Here is a 15,411-nt window from a genome sequence, read left to right as displayed (position 1 = left end):
GGCCTAAAACGCTTGTTTAAATTCTTAAGTGGATTTTAGCATCCTGTGCAATACACTTGAATATCAAGTCGTGTGTTCAGTTTGTGATATCCCACTTTTACCATCTTCAAATGAGTTTATGCATAAAAGTCTAAAAATTTAATCACTAACTTGCATGAACAGACCACAGATATATGTCAAGAATGTGCATGCAGGCTTTTCTCGGATAATCTGAGCGGATATACGCACACCGTGACCACACACCACACACACACGCACGGCGCACGCGCGCGCGCTGACACATTGAAATGCAGCAATGCACATGTTTAGAAAAGGACAGAGGCGTAGACAAACTAAATCGAAGAGAGAAAACACACACGGAGAGGAAGAGTGATTGTGGAGGCAGAAGAGAAAGCTCGCAGTTCAGAGGATCCCATCCAAATACACCTTGGGGGTCTGAATCACCTGGGGAACTATTTCCTACCACCAGGCAGAGAACATTCTGCCACACGCGCGCGTGCGGCATCAAAAATATTCTCGGTTGAATTCGTTTGAAATCGTCACGGTGTGCCGATGCCTCTGGAGTATTAATCAAACGTTTAACAAAGGTAAGTGACGCATTCTGTTTGTCCCTTGTTCTATAGCGATGGATCTGTTTCTTCTCCTCGTTTTGAAAAACTGATGAACAGACGTGCGTGAATTTTAAGTCAAGAATTCATTTGTTTAAAATATAATGACAGTTGTGGTATAGCAGTGTAGTAACAAGTGGACATCGGCATATGTACACACAGCGCAAGGAAAATACTGTGGAAGTTGTGTTTTTTTCCCCCGTCGTTTTTGTTTTAACCGTTCGTTTTGTTGTTCAAGTGTTTTCCTTGATGTTTGACGTTTTTTCGGTATTCTAGTCAGTGTTGTTGTTTTTTTAGGGTGAAAGCATCTGCCGTGCTCATTTCTCTCAACTGATGCTCGTTTTAACGACTGACAGAAGCAATTTGTGTGTACAAGTATGTGTGTGTGTGTTCTTGTACGTGTGTGCGGAGAGCCGAGAGAGATGGAGCCAATCTTCTTAAGAAAAAATCAGCGTGTAAATGCGCAGGTACACCAGTGCAGTCACGCGAGAACTATGATGTGTGTGTGTGTGTGCATCTGTGTTTGCGTTTTGAGTGGAATTTTTGATGGAAAATACCCATTTGTACTGTACTCTGTCTCTCTCTCTCTCTGTCTCTCCGTCTCTCACGCCCGCGCGCGCGCTCACACACATGACTCACACGCACACTCACCCACGCAATTTGTTATTTCCAGACTTAGAATGAAGCCCGTGTTGTAGTGAGAAACTAGCGTCGTTAACTATTTGATTGGTCGATCAAATGAGTACATAGATACGTAAGCTAGTATATTCATGTACAGTTAACTTGAGTTAAACTTCTGTGACACTTGCCGATCCACTGCCAAGAGATGTTTTGAATGCTTCGCTTGAACGATAGGTATACTCCAGTGGAACTCGTAATAAGAAATGCATTTTGGGTTCAAGGTCCCAAGGTTAGAAAGAAAGAAAAGAAAAAGAAAGAATTCCTGACGCGTATGCTAGTCAGTTTCTTTGTTAGAGACTGGTTCAAGGTTCCAGCCGAGGGAGGGATTGGGGGGGTGGGGGAGGGGGGCTGAAAGAAGAAAAGGAAAAAAGAAAAAAAAAAAAGGAGGAAAAATTCCTGACTGACGTGTGCGATTTCTTTGTCAGATACCACTTTACGTGTACTGTTGTCACATGACTCTCCGCCTTTTTTTTCCCCCATTGCCAGTCGTTTCTTTCCTCCGCCCGTTTTCCCTCCCTCCCTCCCTCCCTCCCTCTCTTTTCTTTTGAGAACTTTTACTTTGTTGTCTCCTAACTTTGCCATTCTTTTTCTTTTTTTTCCCTATCTTTCTCTCTTTACCTCCGCCCCACCTTCTTGCCTCCCAGGTTCCTAATCTCTTTCTTTTGTCTTGTCTTTCTCTTTTTCTTCCACCCTTCTTTCTTACCTCCCTCCGACCTACTCTCATTCTTTCTTTTGAACCAAGGCAAGGCAAGGAGTTTTATTTCGTGTGCCCCCAGGGGTCATTGAAACATTACATACGTTCATCTTTTATACTTATCCAATAAATATAAAAAACCGTTTTACTTGGTTCTCTTAATTCAGTTGTGGGTCTTATCTGTGAAATGAGACCTTTGACGGTGTCCGCCGACTCAGTTTTGATCATCGTCAGTAGGCTTTATCGGTATGTAGGGTATATTGCTCATGCCTGTTCAGTGATGTGATTGGTAAAGGCTCGTCACTCAGTGTTCATGTTCTCGTTATGCTTTCTTTCTGAAATAAGTTTTGTTGTTGTTGTTGTTTCTTTTACAGCTGAATTCCTCTCTTTCTCTGTCTCTCCCTATACACACATAAATTTCCTCTCTCTCTCCCGCAAACAATCTCTCTCTCTCTCTCTCTCTCTCTCTCTCTCTCTCGCTCGCTCGCTCGCTCTCTTATACACACATAGATTTCTCTCCACCACCACCCACACACACACTCTCTCTCTCTCGTCCCCTCCCCCCTCTCTCTACCTTCCTCACCACTTTCTCTCTCTATCCTGTATTTTCCCTTCAACCCCCACCCCACACTCCTCCACTCATGTATTCATACTTTCCCCAGTTTGGTCTAAAGCCTATGCTATTCTTTTCAACCGAAGAAATACTGAAATGACGGCAGCGAACATCGAATCAAGTTACTCAGTCGTGATTTCCTCGAGTTGTGCTTGGGTCACCAGACTCACATGAGCTCCAGTTACCTCTTCACCCATTTCTGCCCCGTGGAGTGCCACTTAACACAACTTGTCATGGAGGAGGTCGTTAGTAGCATAAATAAACAAATAAGAAAGGGGGTAATAATAAGGAAAAGGAGGAGCGGGGATGGGTAAAAATTTATAAAGAAATAATGAGAAATAAAGTAAATAGATAACTTGAAATTGAATGAACTAATCAATGACTGATGATTCATTATGGTAGACATGCTATTTCGTCCAGGGAGATAAATGAATAGATAATTCTTGAATAGATAAATAACTCCCTGCGGTGTGAAACAAAGTGTATCCGAGCAGACCTGGTGTCTGGTTTAAGACTACATACAGACAAAAACTGAATAAGCTTGTTATAAAGTCATCTGGTGAATAGCTGGCTCAGTGTGAAGACAACCGAAACTGGAACTGCAGTAAAAACACAAAGAATACAAATCCAAGACGTGAGACTAAATTCCGCATTTTCAGACAGTAAAAATGGGAGACAAAAATAGGGAAGGATAACGTCAGAAGCATTTTGACATTTTATGATTTTCCTTTCATTACATACGGCCAATTAAACACACAGAGTGATTTAAAAAAAAAATTAAATTAACCCGGGGAAGAAACGGAGTGGGCACTCATCTGCCGTGTCACCCATCCTTACAGAAGCACTCTGGTGACACTTCCTTGAACGCTCAGTCAGGGAGTCCAGTCCGGCACGCAGGCAGTTAGTTTCTCATCCATCTCTGGCTGTACACATACATACATGTGACGGCAGTAGCACTGCAAAGTGGGCCTACTGGTCTCGGCTGACGGGCTGCTGTAAAGTCCTTCACTTCACTGGTCGTTGTACAGCACTTGGATTGTAACTCTATCCAACTGTGTGTGTGTGCTCCTTTCCCAAGTTTGTCGTCAGTGCTACGAGGTGGCGACCTCCGTCGGTGACCAGAACAGACGAGGTGAGATTGAAGATGATGATTATGACGACGACGACGACGACGTTGATAGGGATCGTCGTCGTCATCAACCAGTAGTGGTAGAGAAGGCATAGACATTATACAGAGAGGGCGTAGACATAAACAGTAATGGTACAGAGGGCATGGAGATTAGTAGCAGAGGACGCAGCAATACGCAGCGGCCCACACAGCAGCAGTTGTTTGTAGACCCAATTGTAGGGACAGGAGTAAGAATGATGATAATGACGATGACGACGTTGGTGGTGATAGTGATCGTCATCAACTAGTAGTGGTAGAGAGGGCATAGACACTAAGAGTAATAGTTGTAAAGAGGGCATAGACATTAAGAGTAATAGTTGTAAAGAGGGCATAGACGTAAGTATCAGAGGACGCAGCGATAGCAACGGCCCACATGGCAGCAGTTGTTTGTAGAGCCAAATAGTAAGGACAAAAGTGAGTACGATGAAATTGACGATGACGACGTTGATAGTGATCGTCATCATCAACTAGTAGCGGTAGAGAGGGCATGGACGTAAATAGCAGTGGTAGAGAGGGCATAGACAAAAGCAGTAATGGTACAAGGGCATAGACATAAGTAGTAGTAATGGTAGAGAGGGCATAGACATAAGTAATAATGGTACAGAGGGCATAGACATAAGTAGTAATGGTAGAGAGGGCATAGACGTAACTGGTGATGGTACAGAAGGCACGGATATAAGTAGCAGAAGACAGCGAAAGCAGCGGCTCACATAGAAGCAGTTTGTCGACCACAAAGCAAGGACAGAAGTGAGTATGATGATAATGACGATGACGATGTTGATAGTGATCGTCATCTATGAGTAGTATAGAGCGCATAGACATGAGTTGTAGAGGACGCAGCAATAGCAGTGGCAGCACATATCAACAGTAGTAATTGTAGAAGTGAATATGATAGTAATGACGACGTTGATAGTGATCGTCATCTAGAGCGGGGCATAGACATGAGTTGCAGAGGACGCAGCAATAGCAGCGGCACACACAACAACAGTAGTTATTGTAGTAATGGTCATCGTCATCGATAAGTTGTGGTAGAAAGGGCATAGAGATAAGTAGCAGATGGCTCAGCAATAGCAGCGGCCCATTTTGCAGCAGAAGGAAGTGGTGACAGCAACTGTTGTGGTTAGTAAGTAAGCAGATGGGTTCATACTTGGTTGATGGTACTGATCTGGATATTGTCCTCGATATAGTTGTTTTTTCCCCCAGTCTTCTTCCTTTTCTTCTTTTCTTGTACCTCTCTCTCTCTCTCTCTCTCTCTCTCTCTCTCTCTCTCTCTCTCTCTCTCTCTCTCTCTTATTTTCGTGTTCTTGATTTTCTCTCTCCCCCCCCCTCCCCTCTTCTCTTTTTCTTCTCCAACTTCAACTACTACTTGATTTCTCCTGTTCTCCTCGTTGGTTCTCGTTCTTTTTTTTTCTTTTTTTTTCTTTTTAGTTTTATCTTCTTTTTTTTTTCTTTTCTTTTATCCGTTATTCTCCACTTCATGTCCCTCCTTTATCTTTCTCTTATCCTACTCCTTCATGATGATCATCTCCTTCTTTTCCCCGACATATTGGTTCTCCTTTCTCTCTTGCCCCCCCCCCCCCCCCCCCCCCCTTCCCAACCCCCTGCCCCCATTCTGTTCCCCTTATTTTTTTCCCTTTTTTTGTGTGTGTTTCTTTTTTAAACAAAAAATTATTAAGTGTTCCAGCTCCTTTCGTATCATTACGGTTTTCCGTGCCAGTATAATTATCCTGCTTCTTCTTTTCTCGCTTCTCTGGGAAGAGGATGTATCTGATTCCATTGAAGTGCCTGGTATTTGCATGTGTGTGTGTGTGTGTGTGTGTGTGTGTGTGTGTGTGCGTTCGTACGTGCGTGCATGCATGCGTTCGTGTATGAGTATGTATCTGATCCCACAAGTGAATACTATGTGTGTGTGTGTGTGTCTGCATTCATGCGTGTGTTGTGTTTGTGTGCACTAGCTGTATGTGTACGTGTGTGTTTCTCTGTGTGTGAACGTGCATGAGTGCTTAAATGTACAAGAGAGGGAGAGCGTGCGCGCATCCTTATGCGTGTGTCCCTGTATTTGTTGATGGGTTGACACAGTCGCTGATAAACAGATCGAACTTGCCTCAGTCTTATGATCTGATACATTATTTACCGCCCCCCGCCCCTCCCTCTCTCTCTCTCTCCCCCTTCCCCCACCTCTCTCTGTCAGTCTATCCCTTTCTTTTTCTCTTACCAACCTCACTCACTTGCCTTCTTATGCCCACTTCTCTCTTTATTTTTTATTTGTTTATTTCATTTTTTTTCTTTCTTTCAGGGAAACCCCACACCATCCCTGTACGGTCGCCTGCTAAACGCGTTGGTTCGTTTTGCAGGCACTGACTGAGACAAGCTAGAAAATTGGAAGACTCATTAGAAGGCAGAGAAACGGTTTAAAACTCTTTTTTTTTTATAGTGTTCAACTGACTGAAGGTGCCAAAATGGCAGGTGGTTTTGTGGGTGTTGGCATCGCCGCGACCATCGTTGGGTGTCTGATGATGGTGGGATTTGTCGCCGTTCCAACTGCAGGTGAGTCAGTGCGTGAGTGTGTGTGTGTGCCTGTCTTTCCACTTGAAGTGATGTTAGGTGTGTGTGTGTGTGTGTGTGTGTGTGTGAGTGAGTGTGTGTGTTTGTACGTGTACGTGTGTGTGAGTGAGGGTGTGTGTGTATGAGAGAGTGAGGGAGTGTGTGTTTGTGTGTGTGTGTGTGTGTGTGTGTGTGTGTTCAGCCTTTCTTTAATGTAACGTCTTTTCCACGTGCAGTGTGTGTTTGTGTGTGTGAGTGTGTGTGTGTGTGTGTGTGTGTGTGTGTGTGTGTGTGTGTGTGTGTGTGTTTTCAGCCTTTCTTGATGATTTAACGTCTTTTCCACTTTAAGTGATATTAGGTATGCAGTGTGTGTGTGTGTATGTGTGTGTGTGTGTGTGTGTGTGTGTGTTTTGCCTTTCTTGATAATTTAACGTTTTTTCCACTTTAAGTGATCATTGTTAGACGTGCAGTGTGTGTGTGTGTGTCAGTGTGTGTGTGTTTGTGTGTGTGTGTGTGTATGGGCACGTGCTTGTGTTTGTGTATGCGTGTGTGCGCGCGCGCGCGTGTGCGCATGAAGAAAAATGGATTGGGGCAAGAGGGGCGGGGACTTTTTTTTATATACATTTTTATTTTTTATTTTTACTTCATTTAATCGTCGTACCTTTTTTTTTTCACAAATACTCACCCACTCACTCACAGTTCTTTGTTTGCTTCTTTCTTAATGGACAATATACGTGCATGCAAGATGTTAGTGTTTATCGAATGTTTGCTTCTTTTTTTAATTTTTAATTTTTTATTGTTCTGGTGTATTTTTTGTCGGTTTGCCTGTCTGTCTCTTTCATTCGTCTCTCACACCTTATTCTTCCCTTACTATGTTGTAGACGTACGCAGAGAAGGGAATAACATAACGTTTAACGTGCAGACAAGCATTCTTTCGATGGTTTATGTAAATGAATACATTCGCAGTTGATAAGCAGGAATACATCATACAAACAACAAGGTTAGTGCATAGAGATAAGTGAATATATTCGCATCATATGTAGGTTCTAGTCTTCTTTTTTCTTCTTCTTTTATATATACGTAATTCGTCTTTCTTTTGCATATCCGAATTTGCTCTGTGAACCAAATTGTTTTCTAATAATATATTCTCGCTTGAATATGGATTGCAGACTAAAAGCAAACTACGTGTTTTTTTTCAAAAATGCTGATGCACATTTTACCAGTCGGTAATATCTTGTTGATAAACATATGATGATCTTTCAGGTAGTTTGCACGTGTTACGCCCAATAATACGTCAGTTGATGAAAGTTTTATGTTAACATTAATATCTGTTAGACTTTTTTGCTCTATGAAACCCCAGAGCTTCGGCACCACTGGACAGCCATGAAAAAAAAGTGTTCAATATAATCTATCGTATCTTTACAGTAAGAACATTTGTTACTCTCTGATAATTTCATTTTATTAAGCAGCATGTTTGTAGGGTACATGTTGTGTAGTGTCTTCCAGTGAATCTAGTTTCCTGTGTAGTGTTCACGGCCCTGGCCCAGGCTGATTCGTCAAGCTCTTCTTCTTCTTCTGCGTTCACTCGTATGCACACGAGTGGGCTTTTACGTGTATGACCGTTTTTACCCCGCCATGTAGGCAGCCATACTCCGTTTTCGGGGGTGTGCATGCTGGGTATGTTCTTGTTTCCATAACCCACCGAACGCTGACATGGATTACAGGATCTTTAACGTGCGTATTTGATCTTCTGCTTGCATATACACACGAAGGGGGTTCAGGCACTAGCAGGTCTGCACATATGTTGACCTGGGAGATCGTAAAAATCTCCACCCTTTACCCACCAGGCGCCGTCACCGTGATTCGAACCCGGGACCCTCAGATTGACAGTCCAACGCTTTAACCACTCGGCTATTGCGCCCGTCATTCGTCAAGCTCAATTTCGAACTTTCTCTGCCAAAAATTGCAGGCTATGGGTACAGTGTCCTCTGTCAAGGGGGCGGGGCCTGAGCTAGACGGAGTGAGAGTCGTGAGCATATAATTTTTCACTGTAGCTTGATGAAGCCTTTTGTACACGAAAGTGTGTCTTCACAAGTGACTGAGAACGTTGATGTTTTTGACTTTTTGCATTCATTATCAGTTGTTTCGCTTGTCAGTTTAACGACTTCTCTTTTACGAAGTCCTTTAAGTAATTTCCTGTAACTGTATTTAGAGGGGGTTTTTTTCTTCCAAATTTCACCTACATTTTTACCTTCATTTTCCCAGTTTCCCCCAACACTCCACCTCTCTAACATCTCCCACCCCTTCTAACCGATAATACTCAGATGAATCCATAAATACTTTAACAAAATGCCTTCAATCACCGATATGTGTGACGGGACATTAAACAAAAATTCCTCCTCGTGCGGATTTTTTTTTTTTTTTTTTTTTTTTTTTTTTTTATGTCGGGGTTGCGTGCCCTGAGCGACTGCACACGAGTTTAATCGTGTGTGTGTGTGTGTGTGTGTGTGATGAAGTTGGGGTTTTGTTGTTACTGCTTAGTGTCCAATTTTGCATCAAAGTAGGCCTGTTTGCAGCCAAGGATTTGAAGCAATAAAATTGACCAATCAGTACAAACGACTCGATTAGGGGCGTAACTACTCAGGTGAATTTACAGTAAGCAGACGATCGATCCCTCTTGCAGTGTCGCAGACAATCAACAATCTGCGGACTGAAATGATGGTACAACAACTTTGGCCTATACAATATAGAGGGCACGATAGTCGTGTGCGCAATAGAAACACTTTATTCACTGGACGTATTATGTTTTATGTTGAAGCAGTGACTGAAGTGAGTCAAAGGTGTGCCGTTAAAAAACAAAACAAAACAAAAACAAAAACAACCCGAAACGAAAAAAAAAGAAAAAAAAAAAAAAAAAAAGATCCACTCGAGTCACTCAATTTGTTTTTGACATTGAAACGAAAGCCCTTTACGGTTTGATTTATAGCTAAGCGACAGTTAGAGTGTAGGTGGGTGGCAGATGAAGCTGCAGCAGAAGAGGAAGAAGTTGTAGGGCGTGGGTTTTTTTTGTTTTGTTTTGTTTGTTTGTTTGTTTTGTTTTTGTTGTTGTTGTTTCCTCTCAGCCACAGTGAGTGATGGGAGTGGCAGGGGAACTTACAGTCAGCCGGAAATAATTATTCGCAACATGCAGTGTGTGTGTGTGTGTGTGTGTGTGTGTGTGTGTGTGTGCGTGTGTGCATGCGTGTGTGTGTGTGTGTGTGTCTATGTGTGCATGCGCGTGTGTGTGTGTGTGTGTGTGTGTGTGTTTGTCGCGCACGTGTGTGTGCGTGCCCCTCATGGAATGACACGACGGCGCTTTCCAGTAAATCAGCAGGCCAAAATTTGTTCGCGAAGTTCACGATACAAAACAGCTGGTGCTAATCCTATTCGCAGTTTTAAGTCTGAAATTTCTCTCTCTCTCTCTCTCTCTCGGTGTTCAGGCGCGCGCGCGCGCTCCTGTGTGTGTGTGTGTGTGTGTGTGTGTGTGTGTGAGAGAGAGAGAGAGAGAGAGAGAGGTCATTAGTTGAGTTTAATTGTTGATTAGTTACCGTAGAAAGTGTACACGGGGCAAAATAACCATCGTTTGTTTATTTTGTCAAGTTTTCAAACTGACAATTTCAGCCCCAGAAACCCTCCTCACATGTGATATGTATAGATTGTATCTTTCTTCTGCGCTTCTCTCTCTCTCTCTCTCTCTCTCTCTCTCTCTCTCTCTCTCTCTCTCTCTCTCTCTCTCTCTCTCTCCCATACAGCTTCAGAACTGCAAGGTCTAAGAAGACTGTTTCAAATCCAATGCAAAGGAATCTCAGAAAAGTTTGGAAGATAAATTCCAGTATTCAGTCTCAGCCACACGAGTGTCAGAACCATCATGAGAGATAGTCATATAGTCTGATCTGTATTATGGATAAGAATGCAACAAGGAAGCAGAGATAGTCATCATAGTCTGATCTGTATTATGGATAAGAATGCAACAAGGAAGCAGAGATAGTCATTATAGTCTGATCTGTATTATGGATAAGAGTGTGCAACAAAGAAGCAGAGATAGTCATTATAGTCTGATCTGTATTATGGATAAGAATGCAACAAGGAAGCAGAGATAGTCATTATAGTCTATCTGTATTATGGATAAGAGAGTACAACAAAGAAGTAGAGATAGTCATATAGTCTGATCTGTATTATGGATAAGAATGCAACAAGGAAGCAGAGATAGTCATATAGTCTGATCTGTATTATGGATAAGAATGCAACAAGGAAGCAGAGATAGTCATCATAGTCTGATCTGTATTATGGATAAGAATGCAACAAGGAAGCAGAGATAGTCATTATAGTCTGATCTGTATTATGGATAAGAGAGTGCAACAAAGAAGCAGAGATAGTCATCATAGTCTGATCTGTATTATGGATAAGAATGCAACAAGGAAGCAGAAATAGTCATTATAGTCTGATCTGTATTATGGATAAGAGTGTGCAACAAAGAAGCAGAGATAGTCATTATAGTCTGATCTGTATTATGGATAAGAATGCAACAAGGAAGCAGTACATGGTTATTTTCCTGTGTGTTAATGAACAAATTACCTACAAACGTTTAACATACGAACCGGCAAACCTTTAACATACGAACGATTGTATGAACATGGCGGCGACAATGTTTTGAAAATTACAATGATTATGAAATAATTACTTGATCACTTCTCATAGCGACGGTAACTTTATATATCAGCGTGAATATAATGGCGGTCACGATTGATGCTTTTGGAATCAATCGACGTTCTAGTGTGAACAGTCGTGTGGTATATTTTACGGGGATGTGAGATTGAGGAACTGTTTGTTTCATTAATCAAGAAGGCTTACCTTTTACTGTAGCAGTATGCATCTGTCGGAGGTTGTCTTTTTTTTTCTTGATAAGAAAATCAGTTTATTTCATCCGCAATCGATCGTATTCATCCGTATAACTGCTTCGTTGTACTGATGGAAATGAGCAGTATGGTTAAAAGTAAATGTGACTCTTATGAATCAGTTCACAAGCAGTGTTTCTTCGGGGGGTTCCTACCTCGAGGATTCAACACTGTAATCTGTCTTGTTTTCATTCCCTCTTCACAGCAGGAAGGAGGAAGGTAGCGGCTCCGTGGTTAAGACGTTCCTACATGCCAATACAGAGTCCGTGAGGGTGTGGGTTCGAATCCCTCCCTTTCTCCAAAGTTTGACTGGAAAATCCAACTGAGCGTCTAGTCATTCGGCCGAGGCGATAAACCGAGGTCCCGGGTGCGTGTGCGTCCATGGGAACGAGAGTGTTGTCCTCTGGCAATATTCTCTTGAAGATGTCCACTCTGATAGCTAGGCCTCCATAAATCATGCATGCACTCAAGGCCTGACTAAGCGCACTGGGTTATGCTGCTGGTCAGGCATCTGCCAAGCAGATGTGGTGAAGCGTATATGGAGCAGTGACGCCTCCTTGAGAAAATGAAACTGAAACTCTTCACCTCAGAGACCGGGTAAACTGAAAAGAAAAGTCAGAAGAAAAAAAGAAAAAAAAAGTGTCAAGGGGTCAGATCTAGTGTAGGGGGGAGGGACAGTTCTGGTAGGTCACACCAGGATTTCCTGACCCACTTGCTGTCAGAGGAACGCAGACTGAGGTTGCTCGCGAGAGGCTCCAGACAACGACTGTGTCTGTGAGCTCAGAACGGAAGTTGTGTTGCTGAGGACACAGGAAGTTGTCAAGTGGTCCAAGGACCACAATCGTTCACCGGACTGTCACCGCATGGTGGCGCTATAGTTAACCATTTTGTTATCACTGATGGTTGAGAGCCAAGATGTAAAATCTAACAAAATGATGTACTGTACGACTTTCTTTGTCTTAAAAAGCAGATAACCTGGATACACTGGGACTTAGAAGCCGATAAACGACACATAATGTTTCTAAAGTGTCATAAAATTAAACTGAAAAACGTATATTATGGTTTTCTCAGTACACTCACAGGAAAGAAAAGAGTATTGCATGATGTTATAGAGTGAAAGTACGAAAATTTGTATCCCAGTATTTGAAACGTAGAAACAGCATACCAGTGAATGTCACAGTGAGAAAGTGTGTGTGTGTGTGTGTGTGCATGCGGTCGCACAGGTGTGTGTGTATATGATACCCCCTTATGAGACCTTTCTCTGTTCACTCGCAGTAGAAGCATATAACATGGCTCCACAACTCCACACAACCACCACTGACTCCAAAACAGCACTAATAGGTACCACTTATGAGCCTCGTACACTGTCAAGGATGGGCACGGGAAAGTGGGAATTTAGTAACCTCCCTCTCTGTCTTCCTCTTTCCCTGCCCCATTCCCTCTGTCTTGTCTGTCTGTCTCACTCAGGTATTGTAACAATCACGTCACAGTGCTATCGTGTATAGATATGATAATAGTGTTGCACTGACAAACAACCCATGCACATGCACACGTGCACACACATATTACAAACACAGATGTGCTTAATCATGTGTGTTTTACATTCGGTCCAATTTCGATAGCTTGATTGCTTTATACTATCATGCACTACTCCAGTTTTTAAACATCAAATTTTGGAAAAATGAGGGATGGGGCAGTGGTGAAAGAAACCTGCATTAACACGGCACAGAACAACACAGAATAACTGACACAACAGCATATAACAACCACTTAATACCATTTAATACCCCTCCACATACACACACACAAACCCAAAAACAACCACCACATACCTCACTGGCCACTTCTAACACTTCCTCCCCTCCCCCACCCCCACACACATAGACCACCCACAAACCACCCAATAACCCCACAACCCCCCACCTACCCACCCACCCACCCACAAACCACCCACCACCACCACCCCACCCACCTCACACACCTCACGCCCACTCCATCCCTCACCCCAAACACACACACACACACAAAAAAACCCACCCACCCACAACCACCACCACCATTTACCCTGCCACCACTGACCACCCTCCTTCAGGCCAACAAACGCCGGACAGATCCAGAGAGCTGCCGTTCTACAAGGCGCACGTGCTCGACCAGTGCTGCATGATCGGCATGCAGTTGTCCAACGCCACTGGCCGCTGCTCGGGCTACCCGGCGCCGGTACCCGGGGTGGACGAGCAGTCACAGAGCGCCTGTCTGTCCATCATCGAGGTGTGCTGCCTGAAGCAGGTGCAGCTGGACATGTGTGAGTCCGGGAAGAGGACCGCCCTCCAGCGGCAGATGTGTGCTGTGAGGGACTCGGATGCTGGGGCTGAGCAGTTCAGGGTGAGTACAGGCTTGTTTGGGGTTTTTTTAGGGTTTTTTTTCACTTCGTGTGTGTTTGGGTGGGGTGTGGGTGAGGGGGTGGGAAGGTGAGTGTGTGTGTGTGTGTGGTGGGAAGGTGTATATGTGTGTGTGTGTGTGTGTTGTGTGTGTGTGTGTGTGTGTGTGTGTGTGTGAGCAGTTCAGGGTGAGTGCTATTCTCTCTCTCTCTCTCTCTCTCTCTCTCTCTCTCTGTGCGTGTGCGTGCATATGTGTGTATGTGTATCTGTGTATGTGTTTGTGTGTCTGTGTATGGGTGGGTCTGTCTCTTTTCTTCTTCCTCTGTTCCCTCTCTCATTTTGTGTGTGTATGTGTGTGTGTGTGTTTCAGCAATTGCTTTGGTGGTGGTGGTGGTAAACGTCTTTACAAGACTGTGTGTGCCTGTGTATACCACACATGCACACATGCACATGCGCATGCACTCTCTCTCTCTCTCTCTCTGTCACACACACACACACACACACACACACACACACACACACACACACACACACACACACACACACACACACATATACGCATAATCCCCTCTGACTCAACTCAAACACATTCACAGCCATGCGCGCGCAACAAGCTGTGTATATTCTCTTCTCTCTCTCTCTCTCTCTCTCTCTCTCTCTCTCTCTCTCTCTCTCTCTCTCTCTCACACACACACACACACACACACACACAACATGCCTTATATACCCTTTTCTCTTTAGTCTAATATCACTTAAAGTAGAAAGACATAAAATTGAAGACCAACACACACACACACACACACACACACACACACACACACACACACACACACACACACACACACCCAACATACACACCACCCCCCCACCCCACACACACTCTAACCCAATGCTTACAATGTCCAGGAGTGTTGCCAGTGCTGCCAGATGGGTGTAGCGGCCAGATCGCAATCTCAGTCCTGTGAGGTTCCGAACCTTGGGGAGCCGTGTGACTCCAACTTTGCAGAGTGCTGCACCGGCAGACCCTCCCAGGGCTACACCCTCCCAGGTCCTTCTTCTTGCCTTTATGTCCCCCCCCCGCCCCCCCAACCCCCCTTTTTTTTCTTCAATTTATTTGCTGTAGTGTTTCTTGTTATTGTTTCTGTTCATTTTCTTCTCTTTTAGATTTCGTTTTGTTTGTCTTCCTTTCTTTTGCTTTGTGTGTGTGTGTGTGTGTGTGTGGAAATTTATTGACAAAGAGATAGACAATATTATAAATCTTTTTTTTTTTCGTCCGTGGGCTGCGTCTCCCACGTTCGCTGGTATGCACAAGTGGGTTTTTACGTGGATGATCATTCTTACCCCTGCCATGTAGGCAGTCATACTCCATTTTTGGATGGGACTAGATTATAATGATACTGCACAACTCCAACTTTGGGTGGGACTAGATTATAATGATACTGCACAGTATTTAAAAAATCCAGATTTCTCTCTTCTTCAATGTTGAATTGCAGATTTTGTGAGTAATTCTGCATGATCTTCACTAAATGTTTAAGGGTGATATGGAAAACAGTGAACAGAAGACACACATGTAGTATGATAATGTGGCAAAAATGTGCGTTTTGTGACACTTGAATAACTGATAGCAGTCTGTCCATCATGGCTGTGGATATGCAAGGGATAGATAAATTAACATTAAGATACATTCCTTGTTTATACTAACGCTTCATTAAACAGTTTTTTGTTTTTTTTAGTTTTGTACAGGCAATAACTGAGTAGCAGAGAAATTGATTAACACAGAATAGCTTTTGT

The 15,411-nt window shown here is 43.4% G+C and overlaps 1 protein-coding gene across 8 annotated transcripts in view; it reads left to right on the top strand.

Moving 5' to 3' along the window:
• The first annotated feature begins 446 nt into the window (after positions 1 to 446).
• Positions 447 to 15,411, top strand: part of LOC143299444 (uncharacterized) — a 46,145-nt gene continuing 31,180 nt past the window's right edge. For 2 of the 8 annotated variants that reach the window (XM_076612651.1, XM_076612649.1), the window contains exons 1-4: positions 3,483 to 3,728; positions 6,061 to 6,311; positions 13,335 to 13,624; positions 14,527 to 14,668. In XM_076612651.1, the coding sequence (XP_076468766.1) occupies positions 6,224 to 6,311; positions 13,335 to 13,624; positions 14,527 to 14,668 (520 nt within the window). In that variant the 5' untranslated portion in view covers positions 3,483 to 3,728; positions 6,061 to 6,223. Of the gene's footprint in view, positions 588 to 3,482; positions 3,729 to 4,429; positions 4,512 to 6,060; positions 6,312 to 13,334; positions 13,625 to 14,526; positions 14,669 to 15,411 lie in introns of those variants that run through there. The other 6 variants (XM_076612647.1, XM_076612646.1, XM_076612644.1 and 3 more) reach the window with 6 other exon arrangements.

Source organism: Babylonia areolata, chromosome 25 (assembly GCF_041734735.1).
Source record: "Babylonia areolata isolate BAREFJ2019XMU chromosome 25, ASM4173473v1, whole genome shotgun sequence".
Classification (NCBI taxonomy): Eukaryota; Metazoa; Mollusca; class Gastropoda; order Neogastropoda; family Buccinidae; genus Babylonia; species Babylonia areolata.
This window is presented reverse-complemented; position numbering and strand designations above follow the sequence as displayed.